This window comes from Galleria mellonella, unplaced genomic scaffold, assembly GCF_026898425.1.
Source record: "Galleria mellonella isolate WM207_F2 unplaced genomic scaffold, CSIRO_AGI_GalMel_v1 utg165, whole genome shotgun sequence".
NCBI classification, from domain to species: domain Eukaryota; kingdom Metazoa; phylum Arthropoda; class Insecta; order Lepidoptera; family Pyralidae; genus Galleria; species Galleria mellonella.
The window spans coordinates 1,686,131-1,708,702 of NW_026442009.1; the positions used below are offsets into that span (position 1 = coordinate 1,686,131).

Here is a 22,572-nt window from a genome sequence, read left to right on the forward strand (position 1 = left end):
ACATGCACGTTGCTGATCCTAAAGAAAACCTTTTTGAAAAACTCCATACTGTAGTCTCTACGGAAAACCATTTTATATTTAAATTTTACAAAATAAGTGGTATTCAACTTTAGAATTTTGTCATATTTTTTTATTCCTTTGATTTCAGGTATCAGTGCAATGCCATTGTCCTCATCAGGGCGTTCTTTGCCGAATCCTCGTGACATCAGCCTTCGGTTGTTCCCTGACAGACAGCTAGTCGATCCTATTTGGAATTTGAATGCTCAACAATGGGGCCAAATTATTACCCATGATATGTCCCTCACCGCAGGTGTCACGCAATCTCGTAAGTTTTTAATTTTTGTTTATTTAAGAAGTTTTATTTCTATTGCTTCTGCCTCCCCAATGGTAGACTGGTATGATAGTAGTATGCATGTATGTTTTATTTAAAGCTCAGTCAAACTATAATAATGTAAATAAAATAAATCTGTAAAAATACAAGGAAAGTAGAATGTGGTCTCTATGAAGCGTAGAATTATTCAGTATAACTTTGTAGCAATATATTTAATTTCATATATTTTAGAGTATTTCAGATACTGTAATTTTTTATCGATTAGTGAACCTAAAAGAAAATCTAATAAAAATATTTTTTTTTACATAATAGCTAATGGGAATGAAACAAGTAAGTAATAAATAGCTCCTGTAACATTTTGTTTTTAGCTTATGGTTTGATGTTTGTTTTATTTCTATTAATTATTCATATCAGACGTACAACAGTTAAGATAAAAAAATGGACCTATTAAAGCACATATTATTTTTCTCCTCAAATTCAAACATATTCATATATATTACAGCTATTTCTTCATAACAATAGATTTGTTGATGTATTTGAGTCTGTGTTTGCTATACATTTACGCATTTTGACATGGTAAATATTTTTAAAGTTATTCGCTCACGTATTAAACTATGATTAATTAATGACGCATTAGTATTATTATTATCTTATTTTAATACGGTACTGTTAACATACCTAAGTTACCTTAATTCAACCTTAACCCTAATGTAAAGCATAATTTTTAATAATGTGATATAGAAGTAATAAGTATTATTTTATACAAAGTTGAAGGGCAGAGTATAATAATCCAGCGAAATCTAATATGTTCGTTATAATGTTTCAAATAGTCGAGTTTGGTAATCTAAAGGCATATGAATGTTTTTATATAACATGCCTGTACCTGTTTCATGGAAAAATAGATAGATGCTGTCATAGTTAATCATACTATACTATTTCAAGTGGTATCGCTTGTAGTTCGTATTTTATATTTAGGATTATTAATAACTTTTCTCTATTCACTTCATATCTTTAAAACTAAATGTTCTACACACAGTTAAAAATTCGTAAATATTTTCTTCTAAAATTTATTTAGATATTATAAGTATATATAATAAAATATTTAAAAAAATAGGACACAATAACGTTATTGTGCTATGTCTAGTGTTATTTAAATATTTATAAAATTACTTGTAAATGTAAAATAATTATTGCACATTATTTACATTTTAGTACATAATATTACCTATAGTTCAAAGAACTCTACAAATATATATTCAAAATATTTACATTAAATGAAATATTTACTTTACTTAACACTAAATATTTATTTTACTTTAAATATTTACTTTGCCTATCTTTAATAACTTATTGCATAATGGCTTGGGGTGGTACGTTTAAGAGCTATGTTTTGCAAGTGGAAAGAGCTCAAAGAGCTATACTTAATGTTGTCTTAACCCTATAGGTATTCGACAACAAAAATATATTAGGATATTTATGTTCTCATTGTGTCGCAACTGTTCATTCATAAATTTGTTCTGTACTGTCATGTGCAAAATCCCTTTGATCTTGAACGTTTGCTAATCGTCGAAAAACAAATATAGTGTTTAAAAGAACTATAACATAATCTCTTTTTGTTAAATGGCATTTTATATTTTGGGCCTCTTCCTATATAATAAATTAAACCGACTTATAAACATATATATTGAGTCTCATAAATATTTAAAAACACAATGTTATGAAGAAACTGAATGTTTTCTAAAAACCATACAGTGAGTTCATTTTAGACATTATGCAGAATGTTTTATTTTTTATTTATATACATATTGCAATGAAAAACCTTTTGGAGTACGGTGGCGGGTGTGGTTATTGTGTATACTTGGAATTACGTACATGATTTTTGTGATTGTGCTTTTTTTTATTTCTATTATTACTTTTTATCTTATACTTGATCTATTTGTTCTTTGTATAACCAAAGAACGAATGTAGGGGCCAGAATACCGTAACACAAGGTATCCTAGTACGGATTCTGTCCATTCCCAATGGCAAACTTTGTATTTACTGTTTTGTAAAATGTAAAAGTGAAGAGCCCCTGTTACAGAATCAAAGATTTATTATTATTACTTTTTCTCTTAATATCACGTTTTTATATCATATTTTGAAATAATTATAAAATTCTTTAAGTATTTTTGGTAGGAAGTATGAATACAGTAGTATCGCTCTTTCACTTTAGATTCGAGTGTGCCATTATGTTCAAATAGACGAAATATGAATATAAATTTTTATAAAAATTAATGGAATGTGATGATCCCTATCAGAAAGGGGGAAAGATATTGTAATGTAATGTAATAATGGAATATACTAGCTCTATTACTAGTAATACACATTGGTTCCTCTATGAAAGAAATTATAATACTTTCCTCCATATGAGCATGTTAATATTACCATAAGGTTGACAGTTGACGTGATATATAAGGGCATACAATCATAATCCATGAGGAGAAAGCTTTAAATTTGGATTATAGTTAGTATATATTTATATTAAAACATATCATTTTTAATTTAGACAAGGAGAGCATAATTTGCTGCGATGATAATGGCCAATTAGCTGTGGATGCGAAAACAAACCCGACATGCGCGCCCATCCTCATACCACCGAATGATCCTGTCCATGCACCTCAAGGAACTCAGTGTATGAACTTTGTCAGAACGGGCACAACAAGGTCAAGAGGATGCACGCCTCCCAATGCACCTGCTGAGCCCGTAAGTGTGTGTTTTAATATTCCTATACTAATCTCTCTTTTTTCGCCGTATGAGCCCGGTATGGAATAAGCCACCCTTTCCTTTCCATTTAATAGGAAGAATTGTTAAAAACATATTTTTTAAAGAATCAGAAAGGGACTGAAATTTATATAAAAATCCAATAGTTTTAATATAATAACAAACAACTTTAACCTTTATGTATACAACTAATACAATATGTTTAAAATTTTTGTTTTTTTTTTAAGTCAGCGATAAACATAAGCGTAATTTCTGGTCGGTTATAAAATTCTTTTACTACAAGAAAGAAGCTGCTTTGCTCTAATAACCCATTAATGCCCTTATTTTTGATGCATAGAAGGAGAATATTATTCTATTATTATTACATTGCCCATGTGGTTCAGTACAGGTTTTTTTTTTAATTTTTCTTTTATTCACTGGTAAATAGCTTAGCCGTTTTCTAAGATAAAAAATTCCATTACATAAATGTTAATATTTTTCACACACTGCCCTCTAAAATAAATCTTATAAAAACCGCTATGAAACGTGACTAAAATAAATTAGGTCCTGGCTCCAGAGGACAATCACCAATCTCCTGTATAAATTAAACATTTAATAGCCTTTTGTGATAAAACACACATGAATTCACGTTGAAATTTTATAAAGAGCTAGTATCATTAGCTATAAAATTTGATGGGTATTCTGGTTATACTTTTGTCATTTTAGTATCTATTTTTAATGATTAGAATTAAAGAAAGTTATAAAATAATACAATAGTACCATGCCTAGAGAATTATTTTTTTGTTTAGTGATTGACTCAATATATGTTATATTAATTTAATAATTATCATTTCTATGTTTAATTCTGCAATAATTTTTCAATTTTACGATCGCCACAACATTTTTTTTATAGTGTATGTGATCCTTCTATCATTTCAAGTTTTTCTTTTACGAGTATATACTCTATTTGACTTAATTGAAGCTGAAGTATGAATTTCTGTGGAGTTCGTACTTTCTATAATGCCTATTATAATAGTTATCTAACTTCTCTGTTAACAGGAAAACCTTATGCTTTTCTTAAGCTGACTGTACCAAAAAATTTTATTTTCCAGATTTCAACAGTGACAGCGTACATGGACTTATCATTGGTATATGGTAGTAGTGCATCTCAAGCGGCTCCAATCAGAGCCTACTCGGGTGGTCGTCTGCTAACCGTAGTAAGGGGGGGACAAGAATGGCCCCCACAGGACCCCAACATCACGGTCACCTGCGAAACTGCTCTGTCGCCTAACGAACCGTGTTATTTGACTGGTAACTGTGCCTTTTATTAACTTAATATTGCGTAAGATTAACCAATTTTATTACACGTCCATTATTAAGCAATAAAATTAAAATTAACTGTAAAACAAGAACAAATTAAAGGGTGTATTGGATATTGTTAAATTGACTCTGTAATTAAGAGGGCGCGTAGGTATTATATTGTCTGACTGGAGACTAGTATTGTCATTATTACCTGTAAAGTCACAAACACACTATAGTCGCGTCCGTCAGTTGCGGCTGATGAACGCGTATCATTCATGGACGGTTCAAGGTTTCGTTCGCGACTGACAATCGCTAGTATGCACAGTTTAATGTAAATATACTCTCCGGATAGCGTTTATAAGCCGCGGCTGTTGAATGCGTCCGACAGTATATTTGCGGCTTAATATAAGAAAGAGAAAATAAAAATAACTTTATATACATATGTTCCTCGTGAATCACACTAGAGATAGTGGTAGTGGTTCTCCTCATTGCCGTGTTTGACTCAGATATAGTCTGTGAAATATGGTTTCATGAGTTGCGTTCATTATAACGAGCACATAAATGATAAATGTCTCTTCTTAAAATACTATCTTAAAATTATTTTGATTTCAAAGTTTTATTCGTATTTTTTCGCATTAAAATGTTGCGAATAATCACAAAACAAGATGAGAATAATAGGTTAAAATAGATTATGCTTGAATAAATAGCTCTGTCATTTATATAGGGGATAATATTTTGTATTGTATATCTATATTTTGTCATTGTCAATTTATTATATAAACAACATTTTTATATGCTACTATCTGACCGCCCTGAATTCGTATGGATGTGGAAATCTCCCTACTACCTTCCGTCTCACGTATTTTCTCACTTTTCAATAGACTTCAAAAACAAGAAGGAGATCCTCAATTCTATTAAATTTTTTTCTGTTTGTAACCTTATAACTCCGTCAGTTCTAAACCGATTTGGAAAATTCTTATCTGAAAGTGTGTTACGGAATTTTTTTACATCAAAGTTTTTACTTTACCTACGATTTTCAAATATTTTCTTACATAGAAACCTTGTCCTGATATAATTAATTTTTATTTATATAGATTTTATTAATTAAACTCTATCCGCTATACTTCGAATTCGATTGATACGCTAATGACTTTAATACCCAATTAGGTATATGTTTAATGTGCATATTAAATATATAATTAGATATTAAAAGTTAAAAAATGGTTGTAACCTCATTCCATATAAATAATTTATAATTGATCATTATTTAATCGTGGTTTAAAGTTCATTACGATACCTAAAACGTTTTTTTATGGTAAACTAGTATTTACTGGTGTATTTATATTTACTTACCAAACATATACTCGATAAGATATTTTACATATACCTAACACTACGTAATGGGGGGAAAGGGATTGTTAGTACTATATAATATAATATAAGATCATCAAAAAAAAAAAAACATATATATATATATATATATATATATATATATATATATATATATATATATATATATATATATATATATATATATAGATCTCTGATCTATATTAAATGCACAATGTATTTAAGGTACTGAATTGGATAAAGATTAATGCTGTATTGCTTAAAATCGCTTCGTAAGTAAGTCATTATTTCTCGTAAAAAGTAAAGGATAAAAAAATTTATTGTGGATTATCTCTAAAAGATTGACATATACCATCAGACTTTTTTATAGACCTATTTAAGGTGTATAACAATGTAGTATATTATTTTGATCTATCTAGTAGGGTTTAGCCAGCATTTGCAATGTAAGCACAAAAGTGTTTATTTACGTCATCACATTAGAAACCTCTAAAATTATCAGTGTTTCTCTACTATTTTTTCTACTACATTCCTCTTGAATCACTCTATCTATTAAAAAATCGCATTAAAATCCTTTGCGTAGTTTTAAAGATGTAAGCATACATAGGGATAGACAGATGGAAAGCGACGTTGTTTTATACTATTTAGTGATTATAATAATAATGTATGGTACAATGTTAAGGACTATTTTAATTATCGAATAAAGTACCCGTTCTAGTAATTTTGACATTTTAGGCAAAAATAATATTTGCTGCCTTTTTTAATATTAAGCCGCCCTCAATTTGGCCCTTTGGGTATTAGTCCAGATCGGGCCTAATTTGATATTCTGTGATAATTTCACCCTCTAGGGAACTTTTTCATAATTATAACCTTTCAATTAACAAATATTTCTGCGTTCTATTTATATATTTTTTGGTAAAACTATAATATATCAAGATATAAAATTAATCTTGTAATTCATTCAGCGATAAAATAAGCAAACAAACAGACATACATTCTGATCTAAACGAATTTATTCTAATATATTATTCTATTAATATAATTATTACTTTCTAGGTGATATAAGAACAAATCAAAACCTGCAGTTGGCGGTGCTCCAAATCGTGCTTTTGCGTGAACACAACCGCATCGCAGACGTGCTGGCAACACTTAACCGACATTGGGACGACGAAACCTTGTACCAGGAAGCTAGGAGAATACATATAGCTGAAATACAACATATTAATTATTATGAATATCTACCAATATTCCTCGGTAAGTGAAGACATCAAAAAAAGTTGTAAATTTAATTTAAAAGTATGCTTAATTACATTCTCAAACAGACAACTTTTTTGATATATATATTTAATGAGACTATTAAAATAAGTTAAGAAGCTCTTTCTTTTTGATATTTCTTTCTAGTATTTTTCCTAATAATAAAAATTTACTTTTTATAATTTTTCATTTGCAAAGTTTGTTAGGTTAAAATTCTCAGACTAAATTAAATAGTTCTAATCAGATATTTCTAAGTAAATTTGTGGAAATACATTTTGTCTGATAAGAATATAATATGCAACACTTTATATTGTAATATAATTCAAAATGACCGTCGCTATAAAATGGCAGATGGTGCATAATTTTGTCAATTTTCTTAATGTGAATATAAAATGGCAAAGCTTAAAGAGCAGGAAACGATAAAATAAATGACACCATTTTAAAATGGCTGCAGCCACAAGATGGCGGATTACATTAAAAAAGTTTCTTTTGAAAAGATACTATTGTAATACTTCAATTCATTAATCGATTACGTCTGTTTAGAATATACTTAAAGATTAATAATTTTTTTATAGAAAATATTATCATTGAACTTGAACTGTTATGAAGTGAATGAGAAGATATTTCATACAAGTAATGAATAACCTGGATATGATTACATAACAGTCGCAATACAGTATATAAGTGTTAGATATTTCCTGAGTTCATTAATATTAATTTGTGTTGGGGAAAGTTAATACTTTTCTCTAACCTATTATTATCTACTAGCCTTGCCTGCGATCTTGTCTTGCCCGAAGTATCTTATTTATATTTTTAAATCAATTGAATTTTATTCTTTGTTTATCCACAGTTTTTTTATTTGTATTTATTGATACCCATTGATAAAAATATCGAATCAAATTTTATGTATACTATCAGAAAATATAAAGTTATAGAATAAGGAACACTTTTTGTTAAAAAAAATGTCGTGATTATATAAGAATATAATATTTTTTATATTCCTTTTAACATTTTTTATACTACTTTTGACGATATAACTAATAGTGCACTTGTATGAATAGCCAAAAAAAAAAAACAAATGTTATGATAACCTCCTTGGAAGTTATAGTATGAAATAATTAGGTATTTAATTACCGCAATTTATTCTATTGCATTCAATATATAATCGTGTTTAAAATTCTAAACAGAAATATAATACCTGCTGATAAGTAATACTGCACAGGGTACGGTCCGTAAACTTACTCGTTTGTTTTCGTAATATGTACCGTAAGCAACCCTAGCTGTGAGTGCAAATAAATATTTGCTTGTTAAACAATATAAATCTGAAATACATTCGATATTGTTTATATTTGTTCAAGTTAAATTGTTTTTTGGATTACGTACGTTTGTGTCAAATTGTTTGATCGTAAGTATATTGTAATCCCTTCACTGATAGTAGGTAGTTTTTATACACAATTGTAGGTATTTTGAAATTATATTATAGCTCTGTCAATAAAGAATTTAATTATTGTACTTCTCATACTTATGAATTTTAGTAGAGACGAAAGTGGCCTAGTAATTATAAGATACTACCACTCTCAGATGTAGTATATACTCTTTTTTCTAATGAGTGGAAATGGAATGGTAACCCCGCCTGTATTATCAGTATACACCGGTAGAGCGCCAGTGAGGGATAATTGGTAAACCTGAAAGTAATTCAGCTAGTCCACCGTGCTCAATTCGTTTGGAATAAAGCAGTATAGTCTTCAAGGGGAACCGGGAAAGATTGACCTGACAGGGTATATTGCTAGCAAAAGGACTATAAATCCCTATTACTAACAATCCCTTCCCTACTGTAAAATATACTTGTATGCAATAACAAGCACACGTATTATTAGTAGTGGTATTTAGTATCCTCAAATTTCTAAATTAAAATACCTAATGCATATTTTGAATCATTTTAAGAAATAATTGTTAATTATTTTAAACTTAATTATCATCATCTTCATATTAGCTACCAATTTTAAGAACTATTGCAAAATTAAGATGTTGAACAAACTGGTCTTTTTCGACATTGCAATATTTTACCTGTACATCTACAATTTAAATACACATTTCTTGTTCAACAACGAAATTAATCATGCTGTATATATGAGGGCGGTCGCAGGTTTCCAGTGGTTTTTCGCTTGTAAACCGTGTCCTATTTTATACCGTGATTACACAGTACATCTTTAGTTTTTACATCACATTTTGTTTATACATCTGAATAATAAATAAATGTGTTAATAGTATAAGCAGTATCTAGTAGTAAGTAATAAGAGAAAAAGAAACTCAATTCTTCAAAATTCTTCAAAAATAAAAACTACTTTATGTGTTGGCGCGTCTTTGTTTATAATATCTTATTATATGGTAAAATCTTACATCACAAAGTATAGCATTTTTAAAAATTAAAGTACAACGGCAAATTTATCCATAAGCATATTTGAAACGTTTCAAAGTCTACAACAATACATTTGTGAAATGACTCGCTTGATCACAGCTCAACGCGTTAAAATTATTCTATGAAATAACAATTCTCTAAGCGGCACGTTGCTGGTTATTTTTGGAGAAAATTTATTCTCTAATGATGCACATTTGTCTGTATATGTACAGAATTCATTGATGAAAAAACAAAACCATAGGTGTGAGAAAAATAATTATTTTGCGAATGCTTTTTTAAATATATTATTTTAAGATTATACATTATATAATATTAAATTTTTTATAGACAAAATATTAAATTAAGAAAATATTACTTAACTATACATACTATATATGTAGTTAAATAATATTTTATTATGTACTTATTATATTACTATGTGATGATTGCTGCAAAATGTACGTAGGCGTTTGATATAAATTATTTTCCCCTCGAGTCTTCTCGTATGCTTCATTATAAAATGCCTTTAATCATACTAACGTATATTAAAATACTTGAATTAAGTAATTTCAATAGATTTATTTCATTACATTGAAAATGAATTAATAAATTTATTATTACTGTATCAAACTTTATTATGAAATTATATCTAAAAGTTTTTAATTAGAATGCTCTAAAATGTTTTCTGTTCTCGTAATAGATTTATTTATATCGTATATATACTTATGTATTTATTACTAATTTACCAGAGGGAGATATTGTAAAAAAGTCATTTGCTTGGGCACTTCTGTCCCATCCGCGTTTCTACCGTGCAGCAGTTGTATTTGCCTGGTTGTGTTTCAATTTGAAGAGTGGGATATGATAGTGAATTTACACCCTGTAAATATAACACCTGAGAAGAGGAATAATAGCTGAGTCCTCAGGAATGGCAAGGCATAGAAAGTATCATGGGCTAAACAGTATATTCTGTTATGTTCATGATATTGCTCATGTCTATAGGCGTTGGTTGCCACTTCCCATCAGGTGGCCCGTCAGCTTGTTTGCTTGCATTCTAAGTTGCAAAGAAAAAACTAAATTCAGTAACAAATAACAATATCAACGTATACAATCATCAACGTATATATACGTATACGTATATATATATATATATATATATATATATATATATATATATATATATATATATATATATATATATATATATATATATATATATATATATATATATATATATATATATATATATTACCAGGCTTTTTTTTTGAGAACATGGTGAAAAACAAGCTGATCTACCCAGGAGTTCACGGTTACGTTAATGATTATAACCCTAATGTGGACCCGTCGATACTTGATGAGCACGCCACAGCTGCTTTTAGACATTTCCATACTCTAATTCGAGGATTCTTAAAGTATGTACTTTTTTCTTTTGTATGATTTATTAATTTTTCTATAAATTTGCTGTGATAACTTCTATTTAAAAAAATATACTCATGGCAAATATATAATAATTTATAGACATTTATTTAGCAACAACCGTCCTTTAGGATAAAAACCATAATAGTTGAAAAAGAAGAAATAACACTGTTTAGCAGAATTTGTTATGTAATTAAAATATAATTCATCTATTTATGTTCATAAATGAAGTAGCAATTTACATTAAAGTAAATAACAACCATAAATTGTTACATTACGCGTGTTGATCATGCAAAATTTAATTCGTACTTAAAGGTTTATCCAAACATTGCTAAAGATTAATTATTTTGTTCTTCATTTGTAGACTGATTACGGAGAATCGTTCTCATACTGGTACAGTGCGTATTAGCGACTGGTTCAACCGACCTCTGTTGTTGGAACTTCACAATTCATTCGACAATTTGGCTAGAGGTCTTACAGCACAGCCGCAAGACTTCAGTGATCAGTTCTGGGATAGCGAAATAACACAATTTTTGTTCAAGTAAGTGCAGTCTTGTTTAGTTATTATTTTATAGATATTAAATTACCGTTAATTTATAAAGCATTTATAATTTAATTTAAGATCACAAATAGCCGTAATTGTTTACCTGGAAACGAAATGAAAGAAGTTATTCTAATTTATGATTTTGATACAAGAGGCTTCCATTTCATTACTTAGAGAAATTACTTTCATAATCGATTGCTGTATTTTTCATACAAATTAAAATACCTGAAAACGTGCTCAGGATATTAATTGGTATCAGCATTTTAAAATCAGGATCTCATAGAATTGCCTACGTAATGGACAACGTAGGATGCTATTTGTGTTGTCTACTTTTTTTTTGTTTAGGGTTCCATATTAAAATTTATGAACTGTAATAAAACAAAAATTTTGACCATTTGTCTGATTATCTATTTGTATGTCAACATCGCAGTTTTTGCACTTCTAGTTCATTATTCAAAAAAAAAAAAACTGTTACGTTATCAGTTCAGTTCATTATTAGTTCAGTCATCTGTAAGGTAGAGCTGCTTTACTTCTCTATACTTATCCGAAATGTTCCAATGAAAGAACATCCGATAAAAATCAAAGTCTGTCTTTGAAATGCGTTCAAAAGGAGCTTTTCAAATGGGATCGTAAGTAGCAAGTATTTGTTTATTGTGCCTTTTCACGAGATTTGAGTTTTTTGGTGTAGAAAAAGTAAAATCCTGCTATTTCAAATAATAGGGTAAAGACTGTGATTATTTCTCTCTCATTATGTTATCGAGCGCGTGATATATACTATTTATTCTATTTAAGAGCTGTGTTTTTGTAGGTGAAGCTCTTGCTACTCACTACGATTTTCAACGAGTCTCTTCGCTTCTTAAAACAACTCAAAACCAACTTTTTCCTTAATCTGCCTGTAACTATGCCTTGGTCTTCCTCTTCCCTACTTTCCTTCTATCTTACCTTCTATTATAATGTTCATAAATTCGTCGTGTCATATCAAGTGTCCTACCTAATATGTGATATATCAATATAATACGATATATACTACGAGTAATAAGTATGGGAATTTGAAGCTATTTATAGAGCTTCATTATAATTATTGTAATAAGACTTAATTATGTGTTCAGTAAAGATATACTTGTATTTTAATTTACTAATGGGTATAGATTTCTCATATTTTTTTTATTTACCATAAACTTTTTTTTTACTTTCTTTGTACACAATTGTCATTTTATTTAAAATATCTTTTTACATTAAATTTATTACAGTTTATTTTTAAATCTAATTTAATAATAATAAAGTATCTTAGATAAGCCTTAGGGTTTAGAGATTTTTCATGTTAGATTTTACTGCAGAATTTCAAATCTTGTAGGTTTTTTACAACATGATCAAATCCTTTTAAAACTTCGTCTATACTTTCAAAGACAACAAATTAGTTTTCAAAAGTTTAAATTTTTCGAAACCTTCAAGAGTTTGCCGTTTATTTAGTCAAAACAATGTTTTCGTCAACATTCGAGAAATCTCGTATAACTGTGTAATTGATTCTGGATTTGAATGTGGTAGATCAGTGAGAAATTTTTTTTGTGTGAAACATAAAAATAGTATTATGACAGGTCAGGTATCCGCGTACGACGGTGTAAATATACCTTCATGAATACAATTATCAGAATGATTTTAAAAGTATTAAATGTAATAAAACTCAATAGTATTATAATAAATGAAAAAAAAGTTAAATACGGACATGACGCTAATACTGTAACATTTTCAAAAGGACAAAAACTAGTAGTTTCATTTATTTTAATTGTCTTGCACTGTCACTGCATTCTTTTAAAATTATTTCACATTGTTGTGTAATAATAACAGAGGAATAACACCTGAGTCCTCAGGAATGGCAACGCATGGGGGCTATCATGGGCGAAACAGTATACTCTGTTATGTCCATGGTACTGCTCATGTCTATAGGCGACGGTTACCACTTTACATCAGGTGGGCCGTCAGCTTGTTTGCCATTCTAAGTTGTATAAAAAAAAAATGTCTGTGTATACTATCGCTATATTCGGAATAATTTTCAATGTTATGCAGCCATGAAATGTGTTTTCTTTTAAAAAAATATTGTTTGGCAGACGTAACAACACGTTTGGTGGCGACTTGCGTGCAACTGATATACAACGAGGTCGTGATCATGGCCTGGGAGGGTACGTGGCTACCCGTGCAGCCTGCGGTCTACCTGTTCCGCATAGCTTCCATGATATGCTTGACTACATCTCGCAGGAGGTAATTGAAATAATTTGCAACGTGTTATTCAAAATAAAAAAAAAATCTTAATGATACTGACCAATTACTTATAAAAGTGTCAATTAGTTACATATTGAATATTAGGGTAATATTCAAAACAGTATTGTTTTTATATACTAAATAATTATTATATGTTACGTAACTAAATAATGTTATCTGAGAAAAAAGAGTAATCATATTTTTTGTATTACGCAGTGCTAGCTAATTACAGCATAACTATAATTAGCTAGCATTTAGTAAATGTGTAATGTATTATTATTTAAAAAGCTGTTGCTATACCAAATAAATCAAATAAAAGAAAATATAATGTATTGATACCGATATTGAAAAAAAAAACTCTTCCAGAAATAATAAACCTTTTAGAAATTGTGTGAAAAACGTAATGTGCTTAACTTTTTTTATTTTATCTAACTAGGCTATCTATAGAAGGTCTGTTTACATTGTTAACTCAGTTGATTTATAAATGATAAAGCTTACGTGTTTATGAGTAATTTCCCCACACCCTATGATTTTAGTTCATAGTAAATTACTGTCTGTGTTTGTTCATTGTATTTGATTTCTCTTATTGAACATGATAATTTCTATGAAAATTACACTACTATAAGATAATAAGATATTAATATAACATAGCAAAATCAACTCTAATGGTACTATTAATAACTCTTGTAATAGATATGATGGTAAGTAAGGGATTTAGTCCGTTCATAATAATTAAAATACTTAGGTAATTCGTCTGATGCGTTTAAAGAGCCCCATTCTAAACGTTGATGGCAAAAAAGAAAAAGACAATATGTCCCTGTGTTATATTTTCCTTCTTATATTTACGAAAGGCCGCTAAAATAACACAACCAATTACAATAATCATATAATTTAATTATCTTTTATACCGAAAGACCGCTATTGTTTTCCAAGTCTATAAAAAAAATGTAAACGCCATTTAATATTCGAATTGTTTTTGTGCTGGCAACTGATTATTTCCTTTAGAAACAAAGAATTTTTCAAACGATGTCACGAAAGAATCTATTGTTAGCACCAACTTAGTTTTGTTGTAGCCTCATTCTTCGAAGACAAAAAAATAATGAAGTCGTAAAGATAGCATCGTTAGTTAAAGTAATTTGGGACACTGTTAATTAAAATGCTGTGAAAAACTATTCTTTTAGTGAAGAATGTTGTTTTGAATTGGAAGAGTAAAGAATTATATGATATATATTAAATACAAGACTTGCAAAGAAGTTAATCAAATCTACTGCAAAAAGAATCATCAAAATGGAAATCGTGTAAATTATAAACCAATTTACTTTATAATACTATTGAATTCAGAACCTCGTCCTTTTTGAAACCTTTTTGATACGTAGACTATTGAAATAATAGTAGCAATAGGTATTACTAGATAATTAAATGTAAGCTTAATAAACAAAGTAGATATATAAATGGAATAAGATATTATCTTGATATAACCTAACATTATTATTTCACGTATTTTATTGGGATCGGTGCAGATTTCTTACAAAATTTCTCTATTCAGCACAATTATTTTTAGCGCGTTATCTTTTTTTGTCTCTCACTAGTGATGCTTATCACTGCAAATCTTATTCGGGATTGAAACAGCGGAAGCAATCAGAGAGCTTAAGTGATACATATCTGACTCTTAAATCACTGCGCCTTCATTTACTTTATTAGTTCACGCCCATTCATTTTCACTATGCAATGTTGTGCTCACTTCACGGTTAAACCTTCATAAAGAACTAAACTTTGTACAAAGGTAAATGACTTTTGTAGAAATCTAATTATCAGGATACATATCTTTATCTCACTGTTACTTCTACCATCAAGCATGGTATATGTTTGCATGATTGTATTCTGCTTTGAAGGATGGAATATCTCTTCCCTTAACCCCGTAATTTTTAGTAACATTATGGGTATTTTTAGTAAAATTATTTATATTAATTATTATTATTTATATTAGTTTATATTAATTAACTTTGCATCACCATCAAATCATAGGGTCATCATCATTATCATCTCTGCCATTATCTGTCCACTAATAAACATAGGCTCCCCCATAGATTACCGTTCCTTATGGTAATCTATGGGGAAGCATAGATTACCATAAGGAACGGTTTTGAGTCTCTGACTGTCTACTGACTATCTGCAATGCATTTCATAGGAAATGATAGGGTATGAAGGAATAATACATTAGTTCTACGAAATGGCAACCTATAAATATCATAGTGTATTCAATAATGTCCATGTTGCATGTCTGTAAGCAACGGTTACCGCTTTCTATTAAGTGAACCGTTAGTTTATTTGCTGTCAAGTTATATAGCAAAAATATTAGCTACTATTTTGTTTTGTCGTTATGAAATTCTAGTAGTTTAAAGTTAAAACTCCATATTCAAGTAATATGATTTATACTTGCCTAAGTCGTAGTGTGGTAGTATTACTACCTGTCTAGAGTCTTAAGTTTTAAAGGAGTATTTTAAATCTGGTCGTAACCAAAAACTTTGTGTCTCATTTAAAATTTTTGTCTGGCTCTCTGAACTTAATCTCAGATGCGACGAAAACTTTTTTCCCTTAGTACCTATGTTGAATTCTAAATTTTATTTTACCCGATAGAATATAGTATCTCTATCATGTTATATATACGGTGTTCGATGATGTGAATGTCCCAAATCATGTTTTGGGACCTTCGTTCGCTATTCTTTTATACTGGGGTTATTTATCCCCATCTCATTTTTTATATTACTCCAAATAACCCTATCAAAAAAGCTCTCATTTAGTATACATTTATCATATGGTTATAAAATCAGATCTTTACATGAATTAACTACAGATACATGTATTTGAATATATAGTAGTTTATTAAATGCATGTATCAATATCAATTGGCTACTTGCTGATTTTTTAATAAACTTTACGAGATTTTTAAGTAGGACACTTATATGTATTGTATATTATATAAGTATATTTAACAAATTACTTAAAATCTTTCAAAAATACATTTCGTTCTCCAAAAATTATCGACAATTTTTATATTTAATTCTTAACAAATTATACATTACTTTTGTCTGTCAACAGAATGTAGAAGTTTTACAATCAATATACGAGGCGCCTCAAGACGTAGATCTTGTAGTTGGTGGTTCGTTGGAGAGGAATGTGCCAGGCGCCCAAGCTGGTCCCACCTTCCTCTGTATCCTTACGGAGCAATTCTATAGAACAAGAGTAGGTGACCGGTACTTCTATGAGAATGGAGTGGATCCTGTTACTGCTTTTACGCCAAGTAAGTTTTAGTACATTTGTTTTCTGCTAGTTTTATCGCTGACAGCTTGATAAATATTGTAGATAAAAATATTTTTTCTAATAAAACAAATTCTAGTCTTTACATTCTATTATCAAACCGTTTTGTTACTACATATATGTGTAGATAAATGCTATTAGTATAGAACACAATAGCTATGCTAAAGTAATTTTCCTTATTTTGACATTTTTTATGAAAAGAAAAATGTCTTATCATTTCCTTTTAGTGTTTAACATCAAAGTAGACAGATATGTAGGTATAATTTGTGTAGCCGTAACTAGCTATATCCCGCAGCTTTCGTTCAAATCTATTTAGTAGTTTTTATGTGAAAGAGTAACAAACATCCATCTATCCAGCCTTGCAAACTTATGAATTTATTATATCAATGGGATATAACAATCAATAGTATATGATTTTTTTGTAATTTATTAATAACTAGTAGTATTTTACGGCTTCGTTGGCGTAAATTGGGATAATAAGAATAATTATTACCTGGATAGAGGTCTGGTATTACCTGGATAGATATATATATATATATATATATATATACTATATTATTATTATGCCATCTCCACATTTCACCTCGTAAGGAAAATATTTATAAATTTCCTTTCATAGTGTTCACCTACGTTTTTCTATATTGAATTCCTGTTAAAATGTTTATTTTTTAGACCTTTATAGACTATTAGTTCTCTCAGTCATAATTTTATTAAATATATTTTTTCTATTAATTAGGTCAATTAGAGGCCATCCGCCGAGGGGCGTCCATGGCGCGGCTCTTGTGCGATAACGTGGATAGCGTACAGATAATGCAACCAAAAGCCTTCCAACAGATTAACCCAGAGTGAGTATAACATATATTCCCCTTTTACCCAACTTTTGATTTTGTAAATAGACTAGCAATCCGGTCAGGTTTTGCACTGGTACATAGAATTAATTAGCTTTAGCATTAGCATAGCTTATGTTACTCGTAGATAATGTAGCTTTTTATAAGTAAAAGAACTTTTAAAATCGGTTGAGCAGTTTTTGAGTTTATCCGTTACAAACAAAAAAAAAACAAACAATCAAATCTTTCCTCTTTATAATCTTTTATTTTTTTTATTACTTTTTAGTATATGTTGTTGAATTTTATGTATCTCTTTTACCCCCTAGATAAAGTAAAAACGAATCTATTGAGATAATCATCATCGCTAGCAAGTTCATTAGATAGAATAGGATACCGACATGTGCTGTCTTATTCTTTCTCATCTGAGCGCTGATTGAAGCGATTTTATCTGTAGATTCATAAATTTCATTCACAACAAGTTAAAATCAATTCAGAGTGTGTTATTTTGTAGATCACATAAATAATCCACCGTACGGCCTATGGTTTCGGCATAGAATAGATCAATATCTATTCTATGCCGAATGAATGAAATGGAAGGAGTAGCCTATTCCAATGAATAGGCTACTCCTTCCATTCCCGTGGCTGACGTAAGAGGCGACTAAGGAAACTTAATGATCGAGTAATGGGCAGCAGCGTCACTATTAAAACATCACCAAAGCCTGACTGTGGCTGCCAACCCGCCTGGTAAACGTGGCAGCTTCTGGCACAACCCCCTTTATGGGGAGGCCTATTCTCAGCAGTAGACAGTTAATGGCTGAGATGATGATGACTCGTAAACAAATATCGTCATTTGAGCCATTATTCGTATATTTCTGAACATAGACCTCCCCAATAAACTACCATAAACGCATCATTATGAATACCACAAATTAATGTTCAACAAAAATCGTGTTTAGAAACTAACGCAATAAATAATATAATCAAGTGCCTTTGATTTTAAACGAAAGGTACTTCACCTAAAAGTACGCCAATATTCTTACAGGAATTTCTTTTTTAATTAGTTCAGTTTTTAATTTCAGGTAATATTTTAATATTTGTAAAGTAATGTAAAAAACATTACAAATATTAAAATATTACCTGAAATTATGTGTTTAGTTGTAATATAAATATTTGTAGCATTTAAAACGGAACCTATTATTATTTTCAATATTTACAATTATATTTCGTTTTAATAACCTTTATCTTTTAGGCTATTTATATTTAATTTTGTTACAGAAACAAGCTAACACCATGTACAAATTTACCTTTTGTGGATCTAACATTATGGCAAGATGCAAGAAGAAATGGGAAATAGCGTAGTAGATCTAAATTAAAACATGTTCCAAATACATTAAGGTATTTATTTGTACGATGAAGTTACCACACCGTATCATTGCATAACTCCTTATTGCGATAAATTTTTTTATCTGTTCTTATTGAATAAAAATGGAAAAAATGGTCATCTTGCCTTATTTATTCGAATGTAAGTTTCTATTTGGATATTTAATACCAATTATAACTCGTGATTTCGTTCTTGTGACCGAGATATATTGATTGTCCGAGAAAAGTGCCTAGCAAATGTCATTCCGCATCCTAATTACTACCGCCATATTAAAGTTTTAAATGTTATAAAAAGGAAAACATACGTACTTTCAGATTTATAATATTATTAAGGATTATTGATCATGGTATGGTAATTTTCAGTTTTTATTTCAGAACTGTTGTCTCTACCATTATTTTTTTTAAAATGAGTGTTGAGCGATATTGTTATTTAGAATAAGCTCAAGAACATAATAAAAGATTATGTACATAACCTATAATTATAGGCATGGTAGTGAAAATAGTTGTGGTAATTGTACAAACTAAAAACACTAACTAACGTTTGACACGTAGTTTTGTTTTAATTTATAATGAGCTCAATTTTAATTTCGTCAAGTTAATTGTAGATCTACTTAGTGGGACCAAGTAGAAGTCTTATAATTACTTTGAAAATTTCCTATTTAAATCTTATTCTTATATAATATATAGAAACTATATAATGTTTTGCTCACGCGGTTCTTTAAACAATTTGCCTACAGAATTATAAGAGGCTGGTAATGTACTGGTAACCTCCGTTCGGTGCCAGTATTCATGGATGACGGTAGTCACTTCCCATTAGGCGGACCCACAGCTCGTTTGTCTCTATATAAAAAATATACTAAATACATTTGTAATTCTTACTTATATAAGTATACATTATAAAAAAACATTATAAATTATTATTCATATAATTGTCATACTTCCTCCTACCTATAAACCTACGACATTTAAGTGGGGCGTGAAGAGATACATTTGTAGACTATCAAAATAACAGTCGCTAACACAGTATAAATTGCTGTGATGGCGAACTTCACATTTGGACCACATTAGCTGCTTACTATCAGGTAGGGTATGGTCACTTTGACCAGCCCCTATAAAAAAATATCCTTCCGACATATTAATGTTAGGTTAGACTTTTTCTAACCTAACATTGTACATAACATAATGTCCACCTACTTGGAAAAAAGATATTGTTGTAGAAACTACACATATATACCTACTTAATAAAGTCGCAAAAATGTTCTTTTTCATAAGATTAACTTTCGTACTTACGTAAATGTACCGCAACGTACTCTGAAAGATTAATTTTCCGCAAGGTGCGGCCATCTAGTTTAATGAACCTTGGAAGCTGTGCACGTGGGTTGATACGTTTTGTCATATTACCTATACTAAGCCATTTGGCATGATATATATATTTTAACTTTACCATTTTGCAAAACATGAATTGTATCATGGGCTCTATTATATTCATGGTACTATTCATGTCTATAGGTGATAGTTAATGCTTTCCATCAGGTGAGCCATCAGCTTGTTTGCTATTCTAATTTGTATACAAAAAAAGTTACATTCTAAGAGATAATGAATGCTTGATATTGATATAGTGCTTACGTTGAAACCGGTATAGTAATTTTATATTTAAACAAATGCGACTAATTATATCCTGGAAATTATGGTGAAAATAATATATTTAAATTAACTCTGATTATGATTAACTAGAAATGTGGAATTTAAATTAATTAAGCTAAATGTATATTTTATTTAATTACAGTATCAATATTAATATAATTTAATAAACCAACAATAACAGTATAATTAAATCCTTTATTTATGTAAGTATCATATAGCTGATTTGTGCTAAAAATTTAATTGATAGCTGTGATAGAAAAATGGTACCTACTAAAATACTATTTTTTCAAAATAGCACGAAAATTATAAAAGAAAATTTTACAATGGAGAATACTTAATAAACAAAAGCAAATGTTTATTCTGAATTTTTATTTATTTATTCACATTTTGTTATTTAAATTGACAATGTTTTGCTTTTGCAAATCAGTTTGTGATTACATAAATTAAATAAATTATTACTTAAGTCATGAATTATATGTGGAAATATTGCAGTGTAAATTTATTAATTTTTTTTTTACATTATGATCCTTTGTAATATTAATAATCAATATACACATATATATAAATATATGTTACTGTATAATATGATTAAAATAAATATTTACTTAACATAGTTAAATTAGTAACTAACATGGAAAATGTAAGTTTAAATTAGCGAAATGTGCTTTTTGATAATTTACATGTATGTAAGAAATGTAAATAAAATTTTATATTTGTACTTAATTGGATTGTTTTATTACACAAAATATTTATTAATTCTTTATCAAATTTTTATGATTTCTTGATTGAATGATAGGGGCCAAGTCAGAAAAGGAGGTGTAGAACTTTTTTAAATTTACTTCGGTTTATAGATGTTTCGGATTATGTCATTTATTCTTATTCAAATTTAATATCTGATTTCTTTTATTATCGAGTGTCCTAGCTTAAGGACCACACAATTAATAGGATTATGAAAAATAAAAAAAATATCGATTTAAGTAAATAAAATATACAATTTTATAAAGTTCAACTCCACTTATTATACAAGTAAGTGATTAATAAAATAAATACAAAAATTGGACTAATATCCAATGAAGCAGTAGCATAGTTATCTTGGGACGTAGCTACAGTGTCTACCTAATCAACCTACTATATGTTAAATTGTAAAAGTTTCTATTAACAAAGTTGTCAATAAATTATAACATCACTGTAATCTAAAAATAGGGTGTCAGCGGCTTCTGACCTTATTCAGGATTACAGTCGAGATAGTACTCAAGACTATTATCACTTTCATCATCATTATGAAAAGCTATTATGATCCCACTGGAGGCACAATGGCCATAGGTTTTACTCTTCTCCCAAGGCGGCTTTGTGCCAATAAGATTTTATTTGTAATTAGTGATCCTGCCCGGCTTTGCACTGGTAGATAGAATTTTTTTGAAAATAATATTTTACTCGCTGATCGCGGTTGAGTAGTTTTTAAGTTTCTTCCTTACAAACAAACAATCAAATCTTTCCTCTTTATAATTTTAGTATAGAAGTACAGATATTAATAATAATTTATTTAGCATCATACATATAGTACTAGTAGTACAAATACAAGTAGATGACGAAGTAACACATAAAAATTAGAGATTATTATCAAACAAATTATGGATATTCTGTAAAGAGAAATGAATAGTGACTAACTACAAAAGTCATTGAATTAGAATACAGTAAGTATTCAGTGACTTTTTGTGCAAGCTAACAAACTTAAATGTAAGCATTAGAACGGTTTTATCTGAAAGGGTATACTTATAGAAGTTTTGCCTGATTAGTACCTACGCAGATACGTTATTAA

At 29.2% G+C, this 22,572-nt stretch overlaps 1 protein-coding gene across 1 annotated transcript in view; it reads left to right on the forward strand.

The window, feature by feature from the left end:
* LOC113519031 (peroxidase-like) overlaps nucleotides 1–21,476 on the forward strand; it is a 96,191-nt gene extending 74,715 nt beyond the window's left edge. The window contains exons 6-15 of the mRNA XM_052892715.1: nucleotides 149–325; nucleotides 2,877–3,073; nucleotides 4,183–4,381; nucleotides 6,776–6,973; nucleotides 10,624–10,780; nucleotides 11,149–11,325; nucleotides 13,434–13,584; nucleotides 16,684–16,885; nucleotides 17,639–17,747; nucleotides 19,005–21,476. Coding sequence (XP_052748675.1) covers nucleotides 149–325; nucleotides 2,877–3,073; nucleotides 4,183–4,381; nucleotides 6,776–6,973; nucleotides 10,624–10,780; nucleotides 11,149–11,325; nucleotides 13,434–13,584; nucleotides 16,684–16,885; nucleotides 17,639–17,747; nucleotides 19,005–19,083 — 1,646 coding nt within the window. The 3' untranslated portion in view covers nucleotides 19,084–21,476. The remainder of the gene's footprint in view (nucleotides 1–148; nucleotides 326–2,876; nucleotides 3,074–4,182; nucleotides 4,382–6,775; nucleotides 6,974–10,623; nucleotides 10,781–11,148; nucleotides 11,326–13,433; nucleotides 13,585–16,683; nucleotides 16,886–17,638; nucleotides 17,748–19,004) is intronic.
* The last annotated feature ends 1,096 nt before the right edge of the window (nucleotides 21,477–22,572 follow it).